General features: G+C 37.1%; 1 protein-coding gene across 34 annotated transcripts in view; it reads left to right on the top strand.

Annotated features, from left to right (window-relative positions):
• Nucleotides 1-25,641, top strand: part of camk2b2 (calcium/calmodulin-dependent protein kinase (CaM kinase) II beta 2) — a 76,907-nt gene that overhangs the window by 38,150 nt on the left and 13,116 nt on the right. For 2 of the 34 annotated variants that reach the window (XM_084104187.1, XM_084104198.1), the window contains exons 12-19: nt 1,629-1,671; nt 6,665-6,745; nt 11,816-11,853; nt 16,771-16,803; nt 17,822-17,890; nt 21,055-21,099; nt 22,933-22,981; nt 24,332-24,412. In XM_084104187.1, coding sequence (XP_083960313.1) covers nt 1,629-1,671; nt 6,665-6,745; nt 11,816-11,853; nt 16,771-16,803; nt 17,822-17,890; nt 21,055-21,099; nt 22,933-22,981; nt 24,332-24,412 — 439 coding nt within the window. The remainder of the gene's footprint in view (nt 1-1,628; nt 1,672-6,664; nt 6,746-11,815; nt 11,854-16,770; nt 16,804-17,821; nt 17,891-21,054; nt 21,100-22,932; nt 22,982-24,331; nt 24,413-25,641) is intronic. The other 32 variants (XM_084104219.1, XM_084104220.1, XM_084104215.1 and 29 more) reach the window with 24 other exon arrangements.

Consider the following 25,641-nt stretch of genomic DNA (forward strand, 5'->3'; position numbering starts at 1 on the left):
GCCATAATGTAGCGTGTGCACAACGCACATACACTTTGCTTCTCTCATCTACACAGACGCAGCAGTTCCCATTTTTGCAAATCATACATAATTACAAGGAAAAATATTCCACACGAGGGAAATCATTGTGGTGTCCATTAAGATGTGAAAAAAATAGGCATTTATAATCTAGCTTACACATTTACCCAAATTATTATACACCTGTTTAACCGAAGCTAATTTGGGTGGGTTTCTCCATCCCCAATGTCACTTCTCTGTCTTTTACGGCCCTGACGAGAACATCGGTCTCCTCTCCTCTCCTCTCCTCTCCTCTCCTCTCCTCTCCTCTCCTCTCCTCTCCTCCTGTTCTCCTCTCCTCTCCTCTCCTCTCCTCCTGTTCTCCTCTCCTCCTGTTCTCCTCTCCTCTCCTCTCCTCCTGTTTTCCTCTCCTCTCCTGTTCTCCTCTCCTCTCCTCTCCTCTCCTCTCCTCTCCTCTCCTCTCCTCTCCTGTTCTCCTCTCCTCTCCTCTCCTCTCCTCCTGTTCTCCTCTCCTCTCCTCTCCTCTCCTCCTGTTCTCCTCTCCTCCTGTTCTCCTCTCCTCTCCTCTCCTGTTCTCCTCTCCTCTCCTCAACTCTCCTCTCCTCTCCTCCTGTTCTCCTCTCCTCTCCTCTCCTCTCCTCCTGTTCTCCTCTCCTCTCCTCTCCTGTTCTCCTCTCCTCCTGTTCTCCTCTCCTCCTGTTCTCCTCTCCTCTCCTCTCCTCTCCTCTCCTGTTCTCCTCTCCTCTCCTCCTGTTCTCCTCTCCTCTCCTCTCCTCTCCTCTCCTCTCCTCCTGTTCTCCTCTCCTCTCCTCTCCTGTTCTCCTCTCCTCCTGTTCTCCTCTCCTCCTGTTCTCCTCTCCTCTCCTCTCCTCCTGTTCTCCTCTCCTCTCCTCTCCTCTCCTCTCCTCTCCTCTCCTGTTCTCCTCTCCTCCTGTTCTCCTCTCCTCTCCTCTCCTCTCCTGTTCTCCTCTCCTCTCCTCTCCTGTTCTCCTCTCCTCTCCTGTTCTCCTCTCCTCTCCTCTCCTCTCCTGTTCTCCTCTCCTCTCCTCTCCTCTCCTCTCCTCTCCTCTCCTCTCCTCCTGTTCTCCTCTCCTCCTGTTCTCCTCTCCTCTCCTCTCCTCCTGTTCTCCTCTCCTCTCCTCTTCTCTCCTCTCCTCCTGTTCTCCTCTCCTCTCCTCCTGTTCTCCTCTCCTCCTGTTCTCCTCTCCTCCTGTTCTCCTCTCCTCTCCTCTCCTCTCCTCTCCTGGCAAATCCGCCGTTATAATAGCAATCCGCCATGGAACAAGCACGCCTGCTCTTAAAGGGAATGTGAGATGTTGCTCTGACTGGTTTATTTCACGTTATTTCACATCTCCAAACCACACCTATGAGTAATGAAGCTACTTCAGACCAACCCATTCTAGATTTGCGTCAGGCGCAAGAGTCATTTATCCCTCCCGTATAATAGCAACCGCGCCCGAGATCCGCCCACAAAGTTACTTGCGTTTTGCGTTTGATACTTGCGTTTCAGATCATTAAAATAGGGCCCTAGATGTATTTCATCTGTATATGTCTGAAAACCACCGCGTGATTCTTCTGTTTACATATTACTGTCTCTTTCTCGCATCTAGGGTGCAATTCTGACGACCATGCTGGTGTCGCGCAACTTCTCAGGTAAGTTCACATCTTGACATTATGTACTTAATCACTAGACCAACTGTTGCATAGACATAGTGCCCAAAAAAGACAAAACCAAACGCCTGCACAATCACTCGACCAACCTGGACCGCGCTAGCTGAACTATTTGACTTCTTAAAGTAGAAGTACAAATCAATAAATGAATCTGACTTCTAAAAGCCTCAACATAAACTCTTATTAACAGTGTTGTTTTAGAATTATTTATATAATATTATAGTATATGTTAATATTTTTTATTAGCATTTCCTTTTATATTTTCACATTTAAATTTTAGTAATTTATTTGCTTTTGTTATTTTTATTTAGCTTTAATTTTTTTTTTTTTTGTGTGTTTTTAATTTTAGTACTTAAGTAATTTAGTTATTTTTAGTAGTTGCCAAGGCAGCATTTCTAATTTTTGTGTTAGGATTTTAAGTAAAAGTTTTGCTACTAATATTTATATTTTATTTTATTTCAGCTTTATTCCCGCCCCAATTTTGTTAATAGTTTTAGTTAACAAAAATAAAACTGACTCTTAAAGGAATTGTTCACCCCAAAATGAAAAATGTGATCACACAAAACTCTTTATTTTTAGTTTAATGCATATAATTATGCAATTTTGATATGATGCAAGTGAATGGTGACTAGCAGATCTAATGATTACAAAACATAAAATTAATCCATGCCATTTGTTTGCAATATTTCACGTCTTCTGAAGCCAACTGATAGCTTTGTGTAAGAGTAAAAGCTTTTTTCCATGTCTTCAGAAGTAATATAGTTTATAGTATATATATAATATAATGGACAAGTAAAATGGTGCTTTTATTGTGCTTTTTGGATGGTCATCACCGTTCACTTTTATCATGTAAAAATTAACATTCTGTCTGACAATTGTTTTCTGTGACGGAGGAAAGGAAATCATTCCTCGTTTTTGGACAGACATAAGGGTGAGCAAATGATGACTGAGTTGTCATTTTTGGGTGTACTATCCCTTTAAATTATCTACTTAAGTATTTATGCTATTAATAAATCCCGCCTTGTGGTTTGAGGCATCAGACACTTCAGCACAAAAGGAAATCTCGCAGCTAAGGGAACGATACGCAGTTTGTTATCCGACTGTTGGATTTGGAGAGCAGCTGGACGTTCAGAGTCGGGCCGTGTCCTGACAGATTGATTCAGAGACGTGTGGTTCTGTAGGAAGTGCGTGGCGATTGTGAGCAGCGGGCCTCGTATTTTAGATGTTTGTAGCTGTGCCAAATGCTGCTTGTGATAACTGGCGTTTATAATAACATGTGATTTATATCTGCTGTAATGAAGCATCTGCTCTCTCACTTCCCGACACACACACACACACACACTCTCCCTCGCTCGCACTTCAACAGCAGGCTGGTGGGTGGAAGCGACAGTGTTCCTGTTTGAGGAGTGTTTTAGATGGCCACTCTCTCTCTCTCTCTCTCTCTCTCTCTCTCTCTCTCTCTTTCTCTTTCTTGCTCTCTCCATCAGAGGCTCGTCACCCGTCCTCTCTCTCCTCTCATTACTGTAATTACCTCATCCCGCGGGGTGACTCAGTGGTAGAGGAGGCGTGGGAGTGTCCGAGCGTCACTCCACACACTTGCCCTCATATGTCATTCCCTTATCCTTTATTCGGCCTTTGATGGGGACATAAAATGTATATATATATATCTGTCTTTTTTTGGGGGGAGAAATTGAAAAAATTTTATCATCACAAAAGTCATAAATAAATCTGCCTTGGCTATTTCATAGTAGAAAAAAAATAGAAGAGAAATTGTCTTTTTGGAAATTTTTATTTATGTAATAATATACATACATACATACATACATACATACATACATTATTTTATATACAGTATATATATATATATATATATATGCTGTCAATTGATTAAAAAATTAACTAATTAACCGTGATTAATCGCACCTAACATTTTAAAGTTTTAAAATATTTTTATATTGTAATAATTTCTCCAAATTAATGTAGAAACAACATACTGTAAAGACAGTAGCCTATATTTTAAATATTTGTTTAATGGCATCTTTTAATGAAAGAAAGCCAGAATCACTGATACCAATACTGCTACTAATTAATGAAATAATTTTTTTCTCAATTTTTGCCATTAATTAAAGGCTGAATAGTTATCAAACACTTCACAGTCGTCATTGCATGAATTATAAATCAAATATAGATTAATCCTTATTAAAGCTACAAAAGTTATTATTAAAGCTAAAAAAGAGCAGTGAGTGATTATCTGTTTCTTTTGTTCTTTGATTAACATTAATGACAGGTTTATTAGGCTGCTGTCACAAATTTGAACTCGTTTAATTGTTCTTGTGAGGATGCTCGACAGACGGGCATTTTGTCACAGATGCGCACCAGTAATGCACTGCGTTCTCTTCGTGTCTTATTGCACGTGAATGGTTTAAAAGCACTTGTGTGAATAAGAGCGTGATCATATAATGTAACGCTTGCCAAAGGATGACAGGAAAAAAACGGATGCTGTGTTAATTGTGTTAATTTTAACAGCCCTAATTATATATTATATTATATTATATTATATTATATTATATTATATTATATTATATTATATTATATTATATTATTATATTATATTATATTAAAATATATTATATTATATTATATTATATTATATTATATTAAAATATATTATATTATATTATATTATATTATTATTTACTTCATAATAATATAATAAAATTCATTAATAATAATATTTTTTGTTTTCTACTATGAAATTGCCAAGTCCAGTTAAGCCAATTATTGACAACAAATGTTACTTGGTAACGATTTTTTGGTTCTTCCTTTTCATGTTTTATTTTTTTCATTTAAGATATTTAGCGCTGATTTATTTTATTTTTTTAACGTGTATCTTTAACTACATGTCAAACATCCATTCAGTAAGCAAGTCGGTTGTAATTCAGTAACTTCTCTGAAGCACACAACTCAGTATCTCAAACCAGATCTCAAACCAGTAACTCAGCGAGTCGTCTTGACTGAATCAGTAAAAGAACCAGCTCATAAAAAGTCGTTTGTTCATGAATCCGACTGTACTGTTTGTACTGTACGCTTTTTGGAAAAGAGTAAATGTGGGTGAACATTAGATTGCATATGGATTAATCTTCATCTCTTGATTACCTCCTCTCTGTCACTTATTTCCCTGTGTATTTCTACTTTATTCTCACAACACCAAAACTCCAACCCCCAAATAAATGCTTTGCCGTGGCGTAGATCGGCGCTGGCATAAGTGGCGTTTATTCCCCGCTGATAGGAGAGAATGGCTCCCCGAAGAGAGCTTGACAAGAAAATGAGCCTTTTCTTTATTCCAGAATGACAGGGGAAAACTCATTATATGATTACTACTGTAATGGACTCTCAAAATCCCTCTCTGGTTGCAGACAGCAGCTTGTGTTTCCAGCTAACTCTCTCCATGCTAACACACTGTTCTATCCTTTAGTTTCTCTCTCAGTGTCTACAGCAGTGCTTCTCAACTGGTGTGCCGTGACCTAAAAATGTATCTAACTGCTAACGTCAAAGGCCTTATGTCTGTGGTATTATGGTGTTAATTTGTCTGTCACTTGGCAGAAGATCATTTTCAGCGCACTTAGTATTAATGTTTTACGTCAACTCGGGGTTTGATCTTATGATTAACTCTTCAGTGCGTGTGCCTGAAAGTGTGACATCTGCAGCGACTGGCCAATCAGCAATCTCACAAAACATGCAGAGCATCAGTTTGATTCAATTGCATGGAAATATCTGGCTGATATTAGTGAATCAACTACATTTATTTAATTAATTAATATAGGTTCACAAAGAGCTTAAAAGAAAACACAAGTTTAGTGGTTTAAAAAAAATCTTTATATATATTAAATCTTGTATTTATATGTATGCATTTATGTAAATTTTAAATAAAACTTTAATATTAATTGTCAAAATATATTTGCTATATTGCATCAGATAAATGTCACTTTGCCCACAGCTGATTGGCCCAGGTTTGGTTTGCAATCTAGTTGGGCAGACAGTGAATCGTTTCAATCATAGGTCGATTCAGGACTTTTTTTGTGCAAATGTCAATTAATGCTTTCATTTTGTTTCTTTTTACGTACATTCATTGTTCAATATGACCAAAAACTGAATTTTATGTCACAATATATATAATTATATGGTTATTTTAGCTGGAAATAGAGTTTTTATGGTTAGGTTGTTACTTTAGATGCCAGTTCTTGATACCAATTTCAAAACCGCAGCAAAAGTTAATGCTTGCCTAATGTTAAGTAAAAAGCTTTCAATTAAAAGCAATTATTGAAGTAAACCAGTAATCAGTCAGTATCAATATAAGAACAGTTAAACAAATGACAAGCAGAAAAATTAATTAATTAATAAGTAGTAGTAGTAGTAGTAGTGAGAAAAGCTACAGAAATTTAATAAATTAATAAATGTAAAATAAAACACTGCACAGACTTCACTGTATTCAACTTATGCGTGTATAAAACATTTATTCAGGCAGTTAATAGTGAAGTAGAATAATACTTCACAGAATCATAATTAACTCAATTTTTAGCATTTTGAATCAATTATTGATTGAAACGAGCAATTCATGATTCATGATTCCTTGTTTCAAGATCTATGCATATGCATCAGCAGGATTTGTGATGCATCGAGAAAACAAGTGAATCGTTTTGCTTAGCCAGAATATTTTCCAGACGGTTATATGTGTAGCCTAAGTAAAAAATAAAATATTAAAAAAAGTGCAAAAAAACAATGCAGCTTTTTGAACCTGAAAAAACGAATGGAAAACTTACCTGGGTAGCCGCTAAATCTGGCCTTCTGAGATAGGCTTTTTATGGGGGTTACTTTTGAGCATTATGCAATATTGATTCAGTGTTGGCAAAACCAGTTGAGAAGCAGTGGTCTATGGCACGATGGGCATATGTGTGTGTCTGTGTGTGTGTGGCAGTGGGCAGGCAGACCACGGCTCCCTCCTCAGTGTCTGCGGCCGCCGCTGCGGCAGGGACCACCGCCGGTCTGGTGGAACAAGGTAGCCCTCGTCACATCCATCCATCCATCCATCCATCTTCTCATGACTCATATTCAGCATGGAGCTTGGAGCATGTCACGGTTACAGCGGTCTCGTGTTCAGCACTGCGGACGCCGCTGGCTGACTTTGGGAATGGCCATTATATCTCTCCTTTATTCCTTCATTTCTCTCTCCTTGTCCTCTCCATCTCTCTGTTTTGCAGGCTTCATGAAGCCCCGTTCACACTGACTGCGGGTCACTTCGTGTAGCTGTATCGTTGATTGCAGTGGGCGTTTGTTCTGCCCTGGGCTGCGCAAACAGCCATTGTTTGTAAAAAACCTCATCGCAAATGAAGCAGCTGAAAAATTAGAGTTCAGGAGAGGAAAGTTTTTTTTTATCGCAGCAGTAAATAATACATCACAATATGCACGATTATAAATGCATGAAACAGAATCGTTTAGAATGCACACAGTTTCTGACACAGTTTGTATTAGATCAACTGGTAGAGAAAGAATAAGAAATGTTTCTTGAGATCAGCATATTAGAATGACAATGAAGACTGGAGTAATGATGCTGAAAATTCAGCTTTGCATCAGGAATAAATTATATTTTAAAATGTATTCATATAGCAAATGGTTATTTTAAATTGTAAAAAAAAAAAAAAAAAAAATCACAATATTACTGTTTTTACTGTATTTTTTGATCAAATAAATGCAGCCTTGGTGAGTATAAGAGACTTCATCATTAAAAGATCTTATCGACCTCAAACTTTTGAACATTAGTGTACCTGAAGTTGTTTTGGATAAAATGCAAATCTAAATGCATTTGGATCATGTAAAACTGAAATTACTCACTTCTATTAGTGGTTGCTGCTCTATTTGCGTGAAGGAAAAATAACGCTAACACTTTACTTGAAGCCTTTAAAAGTAATTTGAATGCATTAAATATGCCTTGTTGCATCGCTAAACATGCCCTGATTGCATCAGCAATAGTTTCTGCTCAAACCAGCTGCTATTAATAAAAATGAAAAATTTCTCATCATTTTGTTGATGAATCACTATCATCACTATCAGTGTGAACGGCTCACAAAATCATCTATCTTTTCTCTCCTCTGCTGGAAAAGCCAGGTCATATTAGTTTTAAGCAGTCAAGTTTTTGTTTTTTGACTGCCAGTTTTTGCTGATCTAAAATGATTTAACGGTTTGATCAAAACCACGACCCACTAACTATCTAGACCAGCATATGTTAAACTTAGAACAACATATTTCCCCACGGCCAGACTTTTTATTATATGCATTATCGTCTTGTTGAAGCTGAACTTTCATTGTTTCTGGTCTCACATGTCCACATCCCTTACGAAAATTAAACATAGTTTTACTACAAACAAAACCAAAAAATCATGGTTATATAGTTAAACCATGGTAACCACAAATTAAACATGGTTTTGCTACATTAACCATAGTTTAACCATGGAATTTGTAGTAAAACTGTTATACAAATGGTAATCAATCTGCCAAAAAACAATGGTTACTCCACTCTTACCACAATAAAACCATGGTTTATTTTCATATGCGTATGAATAGAAGTGAGTGGAGTGCGGAGACTGCAGATTCAGATAGAGAAAGATCATCTGACCGACATGTAAAGTGACAAGTGTAAAGTGCAGGTAAATCTGAAAAGAAGTATCGCAGCAGAATTAGATTTAAAGTGGCATTTCAGGAGCTGGTTTTAGCTGGATTTTCCAACAGGGTCCATCTATCTCTCCTTATTTCTTTTTTTGCACTCTCTCGCTCTCTCTCTCCTTCCATCCATCCATGTGCAATCTGTCATCCTTCAGTCGTGTCTTTCCTCTTTTCTTCTTCCCTTGGGTTTCTTTTGTGTGTCAGATCTCTTGATTATAGGTTTCTCTCTCTTTCTCTTGCCCGATGACTGAACGTTGCACGAGAGCGCACGCATGTCTTGTGATGCAGGAGAAGCCTGATGTCATCCGATCCGAGTGCATGCGTCTCAAACCTGTGTGTTCGGGAAAGGGGGTTCAATGTCCTTTCAGCATTCAATTATAGGACACTTTTACTCCAGCATCTATGCAGCAAGTTTTCAGTGATGGTTAAAGGAATATTATTAGCTTATTTTGAGTTTAATGTCTGTGGACTGCTGTGGATTGCCACTTTTGCCTGTTATTTGTAAATTTACATTTTCACTGAGCTCCTAAAGCAGGGTTTTCCCTTGAGTTTACCTCTAACCCTGATCAAACACACCTGAACAAGCTAATCGAGGTCTACAGATTTCCAGGTGAGTTTGAACAGGATTTGAGGGAATCTCTTCAGGGCGTTTGTCCTCCAGAACCGGATTTGGGGAACCCTGCCCTAAAGGGATATGGTGATGGAAAAAAATACGAGAAAATATAAGCAATTATGTCAATGACTTTGTGTTCTCTTGCAAATGTTTTGTGCTCCTCTGAGAAACTTGCCTCTGAGAAAGTTTATCTGGGGCACACATCAGTTTTGTGAGAGACAAAGATTCTTGGGGGAACACAATTTTTGTGAGGGAACGCAATGCAATGCAAAAGTTACTCGGCAGAAACAAAGGTTTTGCAAGGGAACACAACGTGGCACGCAAAAGTTTTGTGAGGGAACGCAAAGTTTCTCGGGGGAATGCAAAAGTTTTGCACGGGAACATAAAAGCATTGACATATATTTTTCCATCACCATAAGGGCAGTTTAACGGCTCCATACATTTTAATTAAAATATTTTAATTATTTATTTATTTATTTTTTCAAAGTCAACAGCGGCAGATACAATCCATATACATTATACTGAAATTAACCTGGAATACATGGTGCGTTTTCAAATATAATAATACCTTGTGGTTCATTTATATTTTTGCAAGTTTTGAATTTAGTTTGATTGAACAGCATGTGTAACACAACGGTTTACCCATAGTGCATTGCTTCACAATTTTAAAATAATTCCTAGCAGTTGGAATTATTAATTTTGATCATTTTTATCTTTTTTGTAGAATCTTTTTTTCCCCACAGATGCCCATCTCTCCGTCTCTGCTCCACGTCTTCACTGTTTTTATGTGTGTGTGTGTCTCAGAGGTTTTTTAGGTGAATCGGGTTTATTGCCGCCTCTAGGTGTCACTGCAATTGTGTCATGGAGGAAAAGCCTTGATAATGGCACAACAAGGCAAAGATAAAGATTTGAAACTCAAACCAAAGATGGAAAGTTAACCTTTGTTATATGGCAGTTAAGAAACACACATTTGAACCCCCTGCCCTCGTCCAGACGAACACACACCAGATCATGAACCAGTACTGATCTCTCTCTCTCTTAATCTATTCTTTCTTAATCTCTCCTTCTCTCCATTCCTCTCTGCCTCTTACATTTGTGTCAAGGTAAGATTCTCGCTCTTTTTCTCTCTCTTTCTCAACCCTCCCTTCCACACAACACCTTCTTCTTATCTGCACGGATTAATAAAGTCGGCGACTTTAGCTCCATAGAAACGCTACGAATATTTTTTTCATCTTGTCAAGGCGGCATAGATTTAAAGTTCACACAGGATTTGCTGGCTCCATTTCATTTGATTTCATTTTAGTGATGTAAAGTTGTCAATTACAGTTTTTATTCACTTTGACAAACTTTAACATCCTCACTTGTGGCAGGAATAGCATTTTATGGTAACAGGTGTTCGCCACCTCATGAAGCAAATATTTGAACGTATCATGCTTAAACTGCACTGTGTGTGTGTGTGTGTGTGCGTGTTTGTGGGTTTATTTAGCTGTACTTTGTGGAGATAAAAGTGTCCTAGAAGTGAACTAAATTGGACTAAACCTACCTTTGAGGTTATTAAAATGATTTATAAATAAAGTGAATAATATACATTACCAATCAAATGTTTTGGATCTGTAAGTTTGTTGTACTTTTATTCAGCAATGATGCATTAAATTGATAGAAAGTCACAGTAAAATTGCTTAATATTTCTATTTCGAAGAAATACTGTTCTTTTGAACTTTCTGTTCACCAAATAATCCTGACAGTTGACACAGTTTCCACAAAAATATTAAGTAGCACAGCTCTTTTCAACATTGATGGTAATAAGAAAGATTTCTTGAGCAGCTGAAGGATCATGTGACACTGAAGACTGGAGTAATGATGCTGAAAATTCAGCTTTGATCACAGGAATAAATTACATTTTATATATTTGCATAGAAAAAAGTTATTTTAAATTATAATAATATTTTTTTGATCAAATAAATGCAGCCTTGGTGAGCAGAAGAGACTTTTAAAAACATAAAATAAATCTTACCAACCCCAAACTTTTGAACGGTAATGTAAAAAATGGAAAAAACTTTTATTTTAGGAGTTGAATTAGAGTTTAGGTCAGGTTTACACTGCAAAAAAAAAAATATATATATATTATATATTGCCTCTAATATTTTTGTCTTTATTTAATGTAAAAATATTCTTAAAACAACTATTACCTGAATACCTATTTTCATGTTTCATGTTTATTTTTATTTATATCTTGTTTTAAACCTAAACCTCAGGTAATTTACTCAAAGCAGCAACAAAACTCTAAAGTAATTTGGCTTTTCAAGTAAGTTTGTTTAATGGATGTTTAGTAGCTATTAATTTGCATTATATAAAGTAGTATATAAACAGAAGTCTATACTATGCATTTAGCTGGGTACCTGTGCGTGCGTGCGTGCGTGTGTGTGTGTGTTTGCTTGCACTCTTCTGCACGTGCACCAGCGCATCCCCTTGCGTATGCATGGCAGTCACCGACCCCTCTCCTCGACGGGATGTTTCGATCACATCGAGTGATTTATTTGACCAGTTTTCGCTCTGGGCCGCACAGTGCATTCGCTAACACACAGCACACTTCTGCCCGTGATGTGTGTGTGTGTGTGTCTGTGTACTCATGTAGTGTTTCTTTAATCCTCTGGATGTGGGACGGGGGGATTTCCCCAGCTGGCTTGGACAGTTATGTGACATGTCAGGCCGAGCACCATTAGCGCTCCTGTAATGTTGACTGCTGCTCCTCTCCCAGCGTGCTGATGTTTGCCTTTCCTCTCTCCCCGTCTACAGCAGCCAAGAGCCTGCTCAACAAGAAGGCCGATGTCAAGGTAAGACCCCGTTTATTTCCCTTCTCCTCTTCCTTTTTCACACCTTTTTCTCTTTCTCTTTGCATTTGCCCAGTTTCCCGTAGAGGAGGGATCCTGAACGTCTCATGTCTATTAAGTGCTGGAAGTTCTGATTTGCGTGTCTGAAGCTGATCTGTGTGTTTGCGTTCGCTGTGTCCGTCTCCATGTTCTGTGTGTTTCTGACTCTCTGCAAGATTAGATTCAAGTGATCAAGTAGGATGAGGTAGTGGTGGGTGGTATAATAATCTTGTTTCATAATATGAATAATATTACATTAGTGTCAGGATATATCATAATATAGCTATTTTTTTCCAGAATTTCAATCCAAAAATGTTTTATGAATTACATAACCACATGCCTATTTTGGATAATTCAGTGAATAAAATGGTTTACAATAATTCAGTTTTATTATTTGCAACTCTATGGTTGGATAGCGAAAGGTTTTGCATAACAAATGAATGATAAATCTGGCAAAACAGCTTTACTTTATGTGACAGTTCAACAATTAAAATTCATTCATTAATTCAAAAGCATAATAATAAGGTTGGATGAGCCACACTTGAAGGAGTAAAATAGCCTTTATACGAACAACTGAATATTTGTTGCAACTAGTGTTATTTTAGTATTTATTAATATTTTGAATTAGCTTCTATTTTTATGTTTTCATTTTTTATATTAGTTTTTATTTTCGTTTGTTTTATTAACTTTTTGTGCTTTTGCCATTCTTATTTGTTTTTATTTTTTAAATATTTCTATTTTATTAATATTACTAATAATTATTATTTCTGTTTTAGTTTTAATTTTAGCACAACTTAAAATGACTTTGTTTCAGTAAATTGCTAATCCAACACACATATATAAATATATATACACACGAATATGATGTAAACAAAAACATTTATGTTAGATGCTATATATATATATATATATATATATATATATATAAGATGTGAATATATATATATATTTTAAATTACTGCTACAGCACTTATATAATAAATATAATAATATATATTATATATATATATATATATATATATATATATATATATATATATATATATATATATATATATATAAATAATAATAATAATAATTATTATTATTATTATTATTATTATTGTTATTATTATTATTATTATTATTATTATTATTATTATTTAATTCAGCTTTATTTTTAGCCAAAAATAAAAATATTTTTAAATGGTTTTAGGTATAGTTAATAGCAACTCTGGTTGCAACCTTAAACAACTTAAACTACATGTCAGATTTTTCTAAATTGCACCATGAACTTCTGCAATAGAAACAATGTTGCAGAATCTTTACCAGTTTACCCATTTTTGTCGTCGCACAGTGAACACTCAGCCCAAGTATAAGCTTGGTTTTTCAATAACTTCTGAATCTTATTCCGTTACACCTATATAATTCACCCACTGAGCCTCAGTCATTGTTCGAGTCGTTCCTGTTCACCATCGGTTCCACGGCCCGGCGTGCGTCACACGGCATCAGGTGAACGCGCGCAGATGTTGACCTCTGACCTGTAATGAGCTGTTAGAGAGAGTGCACTTGCAGGTTCATTTGTTCTGATAACAATTAATCCTCTCAGACAGAGGAAAAAGGTCGGCTTTCACCTCTATTGCGCCGCAGAATTAGAAATGAAACTGTGACTGCTCTCTATTAGGGATTGGATGTGGAGTCTAATCTAGAGAATAATCCCCTCCACTCGCAGCATTAATCATGCGTTACGTAATCTTTCAGCCTGCAAGTTTTTATGAGGCCTAATGCTAAAAAGCTTCCCAAGGAAAATCCTGCGATTCTCTCCTGCGCTGATGCTGCGTTTCTGTAACATTAGTCCTGAATAAATGAGGATATTTGGGCTGAACCGTCTCAGACATTATGCTTTAAATTTGTTCAGTTTGTTACAGGTCAGTGATCTTGCTTGAACTTTAGATTCCTCCCTTAAGTTTCTCATCCTCTTGCTGGACGTTAATTTTCATTTCTGGGTGAACTGTAGAAGTTTTATACTGACATAGAAAGATATCAAAGATGTTTGGGGTCAGTTACATTTTTTTAATGTTTTTGAATAAGTCTTATGTTCACAAAGGCTTGCCTTTATTTGATCAAAAATACAATAAAAAACAGTAATATTGAGAAATGTTACTATAGTTAAAAAATAGCTGTTTTCTATTGGAATCAGGGCTTGACATGAACACCCGTGTAACAGTCACTCCTTATATCCATAGGCGGGTTATATTTTATATATAATATTTACATTTTTCAATTGTAGTCTTTTAAAAGGCATTTGAAATATTAAACTAAGTGCAATGTTAGTGATACATATCGATAATGAAATATCTAAAACTCTTCCGATACTCATTTTCCGCAGAATAGATGCACGATACCAGCTGCGTTTTCTCTCTCTCTCATCTCTCCGACAGCGAGAGACACACAAACCCGCCTCTGCTCACTCACTTGTTTCTTTTGCTCCGGATGAATATTGTTGGTGTTACAGGGCTTGAATTTCGGCATGGGATAGCGCGTATTGTGCATTATTTTACTCATGTTTACCCAAAGTGGGCGCACATAAAGCCGCTTCTCAGCACTAAATTCAGTTCTTTTTCGCTGTTTATTGCTTTTAAACAGTCAAATACACACAAAATAATGTAAAAATGCCGGTCTACACATAAAGTGTTCACATAAACACAGTCAGTTATGTTTTAAGTGAATGTAAACAGTTGAGAAAGAAAACGCATGTGTAACAGTATGATGGATCCGTGCATCAGGTCTTAAAGTGACAGCAGCCTAATATTCCTACGGCCAAATTATGAGATAATATTAAAAATATCTATATGGCAGTTTTTCCCCCAATGGTATCGATGTCAAAATTGTGGCCAGTGAAAATGATGAGTGGCTGTAACTTTGGAAAATCATTAGCTACAGTGGCTGATGAGCAAAAAAGTTAATGTCAAGCCCTGATTGTATATATTTTAAAATAGAATTTATTCCTGTGATCAAAGCATCATTACTCCAGTCTTCAGTGTCACATGATCCTTCAGAAATCCTTCAAATATGATGATTTGCAGTTCAAGAAACATTTCAATGTCGAAAACATTTTTGTGGAAACAGTAATACATTCTTTGATGAATAGACAGTTCAAAAGAACTTTCTTATTTGAAATAGAAATTAATTATGATTAATTTAATGCATCCTTGCTGAATAAAAGTATACATTTTTGTTGACCCCAAACTTTTGAACGGTAGTGTTTAGTGAACCAATATGTCTTGCATTCATATTTTCCTCTGACTCTCTCTCATCCGACTGCGGTCGAGTCTGAATCAGCTCATCACCATCAGCATTTCCGTCAGACTGAGCTGAGCTCACTTCCTGTTAGCCGCGGAGTGGATCTCATCCACAAGTTCACTCGAAACTGCACCTGCGGCGGGAATGTTTTTTTGAGCGCTCTCATTATCCGCTCGGGCAGGTGTTGATCTTTCATCACCCCTGTAATCCTCAACTGTGCTAATGAGCCACTTTCAGTCTCTCTGCCAATCATTCCATGAGTCCTCCTCCCACGCCTCACTTTAGATCCACAATATCATCCCAATCCAGAGTGTGAGAACGCCGGAGGGTGGACCTCCTGGATGGGAATGTAGCTCTCGCTCCAGGAATAGCTGGCGGTTTGAACCCAGGGAAGCGGGAGACAGAAATAGACCCTTCCACTGCTCCTCACTCATTGCTTAGCAACTGGCTTAACACACTCCTCCATTCTGACATTTCCCTCCTTTTTTCTGTGCTCTCGCTTTCTTGCTGTCTTGCCGTTCGTTCTGCAGTACGATGAAGAGCATCACTACGGGATGAACTGCATGGATGATCATGGTTTAACTCTTAGAGATCCCCACAAACACAAGTTCAGTTCGAAAGAAAGAACAGATTAATGAAATGGACAGGAAGTAAAAGACGACAATAAATATTAGATGGATATGAATTTAAACCCTTTCAAGTCATAACTATGAATTTGTGATATGATATCTCATCTATCTTATTTATCTATTTTTCTATTTATCTATCTATCGTTCACTCGTTTGTTTGTTCTGTCTATCGTACGTTCTTTCTATCATTTTATCACGTGGTCATTCTATCTATCTATCGTTTTGTTTGTTTGTTCATTCATTTGTTTGTTCATTAAATCTATCAATCGTTTGTTTGTTCGTTCATTCATTTGTTCATTCTATCTATCTATCTATCTATTGTTTTATTTTTGTTCATTAAATCTATCAATCGTTTGTTTGTTCATTCATTCATTTGTTCATTCTATCTATCGTTTTATTTTTGTTCATTAAATCTATCAATCGTTTGTTTGTTCATTCATTTGTTCATTAAATCTATCAATCGTTTGTTTGTTCGTTCATTCATTTGTTCATTCTTTCTATCTATCTTTTTTCGTTCATTCGTTCTATCTTCTATCTATCTATTGCACTATTGTTCTTTCTATCTATTGTTCTTTCTATCTATCTATCGTTGTATTGTTCTATCTATCAAACCGTGAACGTTTTTTTTTTCTCTGAAAATAAGCTCATGAGTGTAGAGATACAGGAACGGTTCTGTCAACTCCTGCACTGACTCCCATCAGCAGGTTATTGAGAATGAGAAGAGAATGAGAAGTGAATGAGAAGAGAATGCCTTAAGGGCTCTTCTGTACATTAAACCACATCAAAACCTCTTTTATCCACCAGACAAGTTTACTTTCTTGCCAAAAACCCACACCTTGCTTCACTTTATCTCAGCCTTCCTCCCTCTCATATGTCTGTCCGTTTCTGTGTGATTAATGTTCATCTCAGCGTTCATCATAACATGTATTTAACTCTCATTCCATCCCTCCATCACCTCCTTTCCACCCAGAAACGGAAATCCAGCTCCACCGTTCAGTACATGGTGAGAATGATATTTAATCCTAATCTCTTTATCCCTCCATCCCTTTCTCATCTCACTCTTGTTTATCCATTCATTCATTTGCTCATCCTTTTGGGCTTTTGTGTCATTTAATGCATAATGTGGAATAAATCTATTCTTCCTCTGTAATGATCTATATTGATTCTTCTCTTGCTCAAATGCCAAGCGATTGATTTAAAGGGTCAAATGGCATTAAATGACTCCTCAAACACAGGTGAGGGTCTTCAGACCTGCCGTAGTGTTTCTGTGTTGGCGTTAGTTATGATGTGGAGGGTTGTAGCGAGTCAATGTAGTGACCTTTGTAGTGTATGTTTTAGATTGTGCCTTTTGTGTTATCGCTTCCTTGCGTCTGTGTCTGTCTGATGTTGTCTGTGATTGTACTTCCCGTAGCTTCATAAGGACTCTCCTCCAGTTGTGCTTTCCTACTGCATCTTTCTCTAAGAAAACAATGGACCAAGCACAGATTTTCTGAACTTTTTGCTTACTTTATTTTGATTTTGAATGCTTTCATTCGGCTTGCTGGAAACAGGTCATTGCATCTTAAGCTGAAGAAGCTGTGGTCCAGCTCTAACCAGCTTTACTGGTTGGTAGTCCAGTTGGTTAACCATCTGGACCAGCAAATGATCAACTTGGACCACATAAAAACCATGTAAAACCAGCTATCAGAAATTGGTTTTAACTGGATTTTCCATCAGTACACTGTAATCAATTGTAATTATTTTGTTAATTTTGTTGGGAAATGTGATGTGGACATGGAAGTGAACTTGATAGGTTTTATGAGATTAATCTAAATTTACAATGATTTAGAAATGATGAACAAAGGGCACTCAATGTATCTCCAAGACATCTGCTCAATTTATGAATTATGATTTAAAACACAATCTACTCCCTCACCACTGAACACTTTATCACCCCTGCTCTCTCTATTTCTCTCTCTTTCTGTCCTCTCGTCCTTAAACACCCACTGACACCCTTTAACACTCTTTTGTGTTCTGCACAGCCTCAGTCAAACAGTGCGAAAAACAGCATAGTCACCAGTCCCAAAGGAAACGTCCCTTCTCCTGCTCTGGTATTTACCTCCTTATTCCTCTGTTCTCTCTCGCTCCGACTCGTCTGTCACTTTGGCTTCCTTCTCCTGTCTCACACATGTCTGTCTGTGTCAGCGTCTGGCCCGTCTCAGGCCACCTGTCATAGACCCTGTGTGTCTGTGTATCTTCTTCTTTGTCATCGGAACCATGTTAATGTTATGATCAACGATTTTATAGTCCAAATTTGATTCATTTTGATGCTTAGAGCATCAGTTAGCTTCATGTTTTCATAAAGATGTGTGTTGAGTGTGCATGGACTTTGTTTGGACAACATTTGTGTGTTTGGATCAATGGCAAGCCAACCAAACTTTGACGTTGGCTCTTTGTGTTTACACTATTTTTGACACTCATTATGACCGTTAAGTGTTTGTGTGTGAATGTGTCTGTGCATTTTTGCTTATTTTTTATGTGACCTAATGTTGTAAAGTCTGACATATAGAAATGATTTCTATTATTGTACTGAATCAAGTGTGATATAGACCAGTACAATATTGTCTAATAAAACCCTAATTTCATGTTGTTTGTAAAACAATTTTTAGCAATATCTGTTTAGAGTCTCACAATTGCATTGATTTTTGAGAGATGCAGTGACTCCAAACATGTATTTGGCCACTTGAGTCACATTTCAAAAATGTCCAAATGTTATTGCATTAGATAACAAAATATAAAAATGAAATGGCATTTGAAAACATAACATAATTTCAGACCTAACAATCTTTTTTGTAAAATGTTTTGCTTAAAGTGTGCTTGTGCTAACTTTCTTAAACTGCTATTATTATTTAATTTATTTATTTATTTTTATTATTCTCTATAATTTAATTTGTAAAATGCAGGGATTTCCAAACTTTTTTGTCAGCTGAGTTCCCCTGATATTAAAAGTTAATATTTTGATCATTTAAGTTCACAGCTTTCTGATGACTGATGTCCATGCAGTTCAACAAATAAAATGTTTTATTTTTATTTTATTTATTTATACATTTATTTATTTTAATCTGGCATTTTTATGATTTAATTAATTATTAGCTTTGCAATAATATTCGCACATAGTCTGAAGTGTGACTTAAGAGTCCGGTTGCAATTATAGATCATTTTAGTTTCAGGTTTTCAACATTTTATTAAGTTTAAAGAGCAAAACTCTGTTAAAAGGCTGTTAGCGCACTATTCTAGCCTGTTTAACTGGATCTATATCTTTGTGATTTTATATATATTTATTTTTAAAATGAAAGCACTTGGCATTAAAGTGCCCTAATTATGCCATATTTAAGGTTCCTTATTTTGTTTTGGAGTCTCCTATAGTAAGTTTACATGCATCCAAAGTCAAAAAACACTTTAATTTTCACAATATACATTGCAGCATAAGCTCTTTTATAACAGTGACTGAAACAGTTTGATAAAGGATTCGGTCTCTCTAAACCCCGCCTTTCTGAGAGCCTGCTCTGCTCTGATTGGTCAGATGACCCAGTCTGTTGTGATTGGTCAACCGCTTGCAGGAAATGAAACGCCTATTACCATAATCTGAACTTCAGCTCCAGATCCACCTCAGCTACAACTACAGAATTTGAGGGTCAAAGTAGATGATGTTTGCGGGCAGCCAATGAAGATCACACCCGGGCATTATGCAAATTTGGGTTACACTGTAGTCTAGGGTCCAATTCTCACTATTAACTAGCTGCTTATTAGCATGCATATTAGTAGGATATTGGCTGGTTATTAATACTTATAAAGCACATATTAATGCATTATTCTGCTTGACCATATTCTACATCCCTTAAACCACCCAATACCTAAACTTAACAACTACCTTACTAACTATTAGTAAGCAGTAATTAGGAGTTTGAAGCAAAAGTCGTATTTAATAGTTAGTTATGGGCCCTTTCACACCTACCTTGTTTGGTCCGGATTTTCTGACTTTTCAGTTTGGTCCGAATCAAAATTACAGGTGTGAAACCTACCCCGGACCACGGTCCGGACCAAACAGACGAAATTTGGTCCGACGAAAAGAGGCATTTTCTGTATGGTTCGGACTTTCAGACCATTTACAGGAAGTTCCGGTGGTTCCCGCGTAGCCTAAACAACTGAAGAAGGATATTTATGTGCAGTCCTGCCCACAGCGTTTCTTCCAGCTGATTCAATCGCGTGCACACACCCACACACGCGCACACACACATTTGTCCTGCGTCCTGTCGGCGTCGATAAAATGTTCGCACAACGAGGACGTTCATTTGGCGAATTTGAACTAGCCTCGAGTATAGTTGGTGCTGCAGGGAGTAATGCCATAATAATAAAAGTATAGTGGCAACGATATGCATCTGTTCATTCATTCTTGTCAAAGTTACCCGCCGACTTGACAACATGCTGACGTCCGTTTACAAACCAATCAATGTCAAGATGCAGCCCATATAGATGATGACGACAGGACGCAAGTACGTAATGTAAAGTTCTTTAGTGCGCTCGCATAATTGCAATGTGAAACCAAACCAAAACTAACCAAATGTATACAATGTATCAAAACATGACCTTTGGTTCGGACCTTGGTGCGGACTTTCAGGTGTGAAAACGCCCTAATAGTGAGAATTGGACCCTAAACTAAAGTGTGGCCCAGATTTGTTACAAACCTGGAATTACTGACGACTCATTTCAGGCACTTTAGAGTCGGTTCTTTATTTGGGGGGAGACAATAACTCCATTTATCATGCACTTTGAAATTTTGCAGACCTTTTACATAAACCGCTATATCACACACTACATGAAAGGTAATATCCTAAAAAGCATAATAGGGGCACTTTAAAAAGTTATTCAAGAAGTTGTCGATTTGCTGAGCTCCTAATTAGCTTTACAGTGTTTGCACTGGGATTACATGCGTTCACATCTCTGGACTGGCTTCAGATGTTGGGCTTTGACCTTCGCTGTCCTCTGCCTTTAACCAGAGTGCCACCTCTGACTAATGACCTTCATCATCTTCCTCCTCCTCCTCCTCCTCTCTCTCGCTTTAACTGAGACTCTACATTTCTCCTTTTTTTTCCTAACACTTGTTTTATTCTTGCCATCTCTCACCTCCATCTCATTTTGCTCGTCTTTTTCCCTCTCGTTCTCTCTCTCGCTGTCTCCTCCTCTTCCTCTTTTCTCTCTCTCTCTCTCTCTTTAGGAGCCTCAGACCACTGTTATCCATAACCCAGCGGATGGGATCAAGGTACATCCTTCCTCAGCTCCCTCCCCATCCTCTTCTCTTTCATCCTCCACTCTCTCTCTTCCTCTCTCTGCTTCTGTCGTCTGTTGCCAGTCTTTATTCTGTGGTGCGAGCGAGGTTGTTGTTTTGGGTTTGTGATTGCGCATGTACTCGCATTAAGATGGGAAAGTGTTTGAGAAAGAGTGTGGTGTTTAGTACGGTGTTCAATGTTAATTGTTTCAGTCAAAACAGTGAAACCAATGGTTCAGTCTAATCATTTGACCCATGCTAGTCATGTTTTTAAGCAGAAATTAATCAAAAAGTCAACTCGAAACTGCATTCAGAATGCATTTTTCTTCCATAATATGACACATTTGCAAGAAAAGAAAAATTACACTACTGCTGAAAAGTTTGGGGTCGGTAAGGTTTTTTAAAAATAATTTTTGGAAAGAAAAATCAACAAGGTTGCATTTATTGGATCAAAAATACAGTAAAAGCACTAATGTAATGAAATATTAGAATTTAAAAGAACTTTTTGTTTATTTGAATATAATTTAAAATGTAATTTATTCCTGTGATCAAAGCTGAATTTTCAGCATCATTACTCCAGTCTTCAGTGTCACATGATCCTTCAGAAATCATTCTAATATGATGATTTGCTGCACAAGAAACATTTCTGATTTTTCTTATAAATGTTGAAAACGGTTCAATTATTTGAAATTGAAATATTTAGTAACATTTTAAGAGTCTGTCCATTTTGATTAATTTAATGCGTCCTTACTGAATAAAAGTATTAATTTCTTTCAAAAACGAAATCTTAGTGACCCCAAACTTTTGAATAATAGTGTCCACCCCCCTTGATTACTGTTTCCAACTCAGATTGTTAGCAAATATAGTATTTTTAAATACTATAAAGCATTTTTTTTTCTATTTAATTTCCTTAAAAAGGTTTGATTTAATTTCATGTTGACTTTTAGGGTGTGATTTAACAGTCTTTGTTTATTTACAATAATTAATTAGCTATTTTTATGCTAATAAACGTTATTTTAGATGTAGAATAGAATTGGCATGACGCAAGCCAGATCTGAACCTGCATCTCCCATATGAGAACCACAGCTAAATGTGTTTTTTAACAAATATTTCATACGGTTATCAGTTTCTTTCTTATTAAAGATTACTAACTTCATTCATCCAATCAGACTTTCCGATTCTTACCAAAAAAAGTTTCCTATCTTGCTGTTATAATGGCGGACGCCCGTCCTCATATGCATGGCCACAGCTGGGTGAAGTGTGACCGTCCGTTTGTCTGTGGCTCAAACCCTCATGGTGCTGTGGTGGGCTGATAACACACACACTGGAACCTGAAGTGAGAAATACGAGCAGACGGGGGCTCAAACATTTGCATTTGTTATATATCAGAAGCTAAATGCGCGTGTGTGTGTGTGTTTGTGTGGGTGGTTACATGCATATGCAGAGGGGAGGAGGGTGCAGCTGCGTTCTCAATGCTGCCATCTGGGATAGAGATGTGGAGATGCACAACAGAGCGTAGAGGATCTGAGTTTCATTGAATGGCTGTGTTACAGCCTCACCAGGTGGCTGAGTCTGAGATTAAACCCACTTCAGATACAGAGCTCAGATCAGCCCGCGACTGTCTACTTTACTGTTGCCAATGTCATTCATCTGAAGTGTAATATGTACAACTTCATTTGTGGTGATGATGCATTTGTCTCAGTGGTAGTATTGGTCGTGCTTTATTGGAGTTAGTTGCTGTTTGTTGAGTAAGTATTTCGTTGTTGGTGTGTGTGTGTTAATGAAGATGTGAGGTCAGACACTGATTTGCTTTTGTCTGTCGTACAGGAATCTTCAGACAGCAGCAACACCACCATTGAGGATGAAGACGTCAAAGGTGAGTGCTGTTTGTTTCTGTTGCATTTTACTAAAGCAATACACCGCATGAGTCCATGCATTCGCAGTGATTTTACTAAGGACCGTGTTTCTGATGACGACATCAAGCCCTTTTCATAATCTAGTAAATTCCTGATGGATAAAAACAAGCCACGTGCATTTTTTTGTCTTCAAATACAGCTAGGATGCATTAAACTCATCTAAAGTTTAAAAAAAAATTTACAAAATATCTTAAATGCTGTTCTTTTGAACTATATTTTTTAAAGAATGCTGAAAAAATTTATAACAATCAGAAATGTTTCTTGAGCAGCAAATCATCATTAGAATGATTTCTGAAGGATCATGTGACACTGAAGACTGGAGTAATGATGCTGAAAATTCAGCTTTGATCACAGGAATAAATTACATTTTAAAACATATTACAATAGAAAACAGCCATTTTAAATTCTAATAATATTTCACAATATAACTGTGTTTTTGATCAAATAAATGCAGCCTTGTTGAGCAGAAGAGACTTCATTCAAAAACATTAAAAAAAATCTTACCAACCCCAAACTTTTGAACGTTAGTGTATGTTACAAGTAAGTATAATGAGTTGTGAACACTTCTTCATGACTATAAACATGTATAAAACCTCTTTAATCATGGTAAAATCACTGTATAGCATGGCCTCAAATGGATTATTGCTCTTTTTTTTAAATGACAAAAGCAATATGAAAAAAAGTATATAGGCTAAATTATATATATATATATATATATATATAAAATATTTTTTTAAGTAGGCTATAGTATATATGCTGCAGTCACAGGTATGCCTCGTCTTTGAACTTTGATCCATCTGGTTTCCTATCAGGTCAAGCCTGAACGGTCCATATACAAAAAATCCAAAGCATTTATTTATACCGAAATGTAATTCATCTCTACTATTGTTGTGACATAATAACCCTGAGGTTCAGCTGACAGGCCTCATGACTTCCTCTGACTTTGTAAATTGCATAAGAAGTGTTGGCGTATTTCTGCTCTCTGCCATCCTGCTCTTCTGGGCGACACGTTCCAGGGCACCTTGAAGGTATTTTTATCTCAAGGAACACTAGAAATGCGAGAGATGTGGGCTAAGACTATGTGTGTTTTATTCACACGAGTCAATGTTGGTTCACCTTGCGCACTTTTGTGTGGAAATGTCGTGTTCAAAAGTGACAGAAGTGAGCAGGTCTTTACTGTAAAAGTCTCAGCCTCAAAAATGGGTTGCAGTCATGTTGTTAAATAGTGTGCCATGTTCCATCTTTGCATGCCCTCCTTTCTCAGTCTGATCTTTCCAATCTCTTCCCACCTTTTCCATCCCGCTCAATAGGGAAAAGCCTAGATAGCAGTTCACTTAAACCCCCCTCTGAAGTCAGCCAATCACCAGCAGGCTCCGCCCCCGCCATCTTCTGTAAGTCTCAGAATGACTGGTCTGCACTCGTTTGGTTTGGCCTGGCTGGTTTGCACGGCATCTATCAGCGCTCTGCTCACTAACTTCAGCAAATCCCTAAAAAATAAACCGCTTCCAGTTGAGTTTTGCTCCTCTTGAGGTGACTTATAGATGTGAGAATATGGGTTGATGATCAATTTGGGTAATAACAGACAGTTTAAGGTCTAGTGTAATTTGCACAATGCTGTCTGTGGTCTTTCTGCTTTATTAATCAATAGGGATGTGTGACGTAGAAGACGTTGCTACGGTATAGTTCATCCAAAAATGAAAGTTCTGCCATCATTTACTCGCCCTCATGTCATTTCAAACCCATAAAACTTTCATTCATCTTTATAACACAAATGAAACCTGAGAGCTTTCTGTCCCTCCATTGTAAGTCCAGGTAACCAAATTTTAAAGATCCGAAAAGATCATAAAGGCGTCATAAAATGAATCAAGCGGTTTAATCCAAATTCTGTGAAGAGATACACTCACTTTATAGTATGAACTGATTTAATTTAGGCTTTAATTTACATATAAACACACATACATTTGGTAAACACTGAAGCTCAGAGAAACCTCATTGGTTCCCATGCATCATGTCGATCATTGTTTAGGTGTCAAAAAAAGCCTAATTAAATCTGTTCATTGTATAAAGCGATCGTATCTCTTCAAAAGAATTGGATTAAACCGCTCTATTCATATGGATTCATTTTACATGCCTTTTATGACCTATTTGATCTTTTAATTTTTGGTTACCTGGACTTTCAGTGGAGGGACAGAAGTCTCTCAGGTTTCATTAAAAGTTTGTGTTTCGAAGATTAACTGATGTTTTATGATTTTGGAATGACATGAAGCGGAGTAAAGATGACAGAATTTTCATTTTGGGGTTTAACCCCTAATAAGTGTAGATAAAAGACTATGAACTTTTCTTTCCTGAAGCCCTACAGGAAGGGGTTTTGATCACCGTGGCATCCAAAGAGCAAAGACTGTTAAAAATGTAAATATCCCCTTTAATGAAAGCAACCCACTTTGGCCCTGTCCCAAATGGCACCATAAGCACTCGCGGTCTTCCTATGAGTCCGGCAAAAGTGCGCATCGAGGGTGCATATCGACCGCAAAGCACGCGAGCACCTTTCTGAAACCTAAAATGACAAATGGGACACCCTACGGTCTCATGGACTTAACGGACACGCGCACACGGCTGCCAT

This window comes from Abramis brama (assembly GCF_963993115.1).
Source record: "Abramis brama genome assembly, chromosome: 25".
NCBI lineage: Eukaryota > Metazoa > Chordata > Actinopteri > Cypriniformes > Leuciscidae > Abramis > Abramis brama.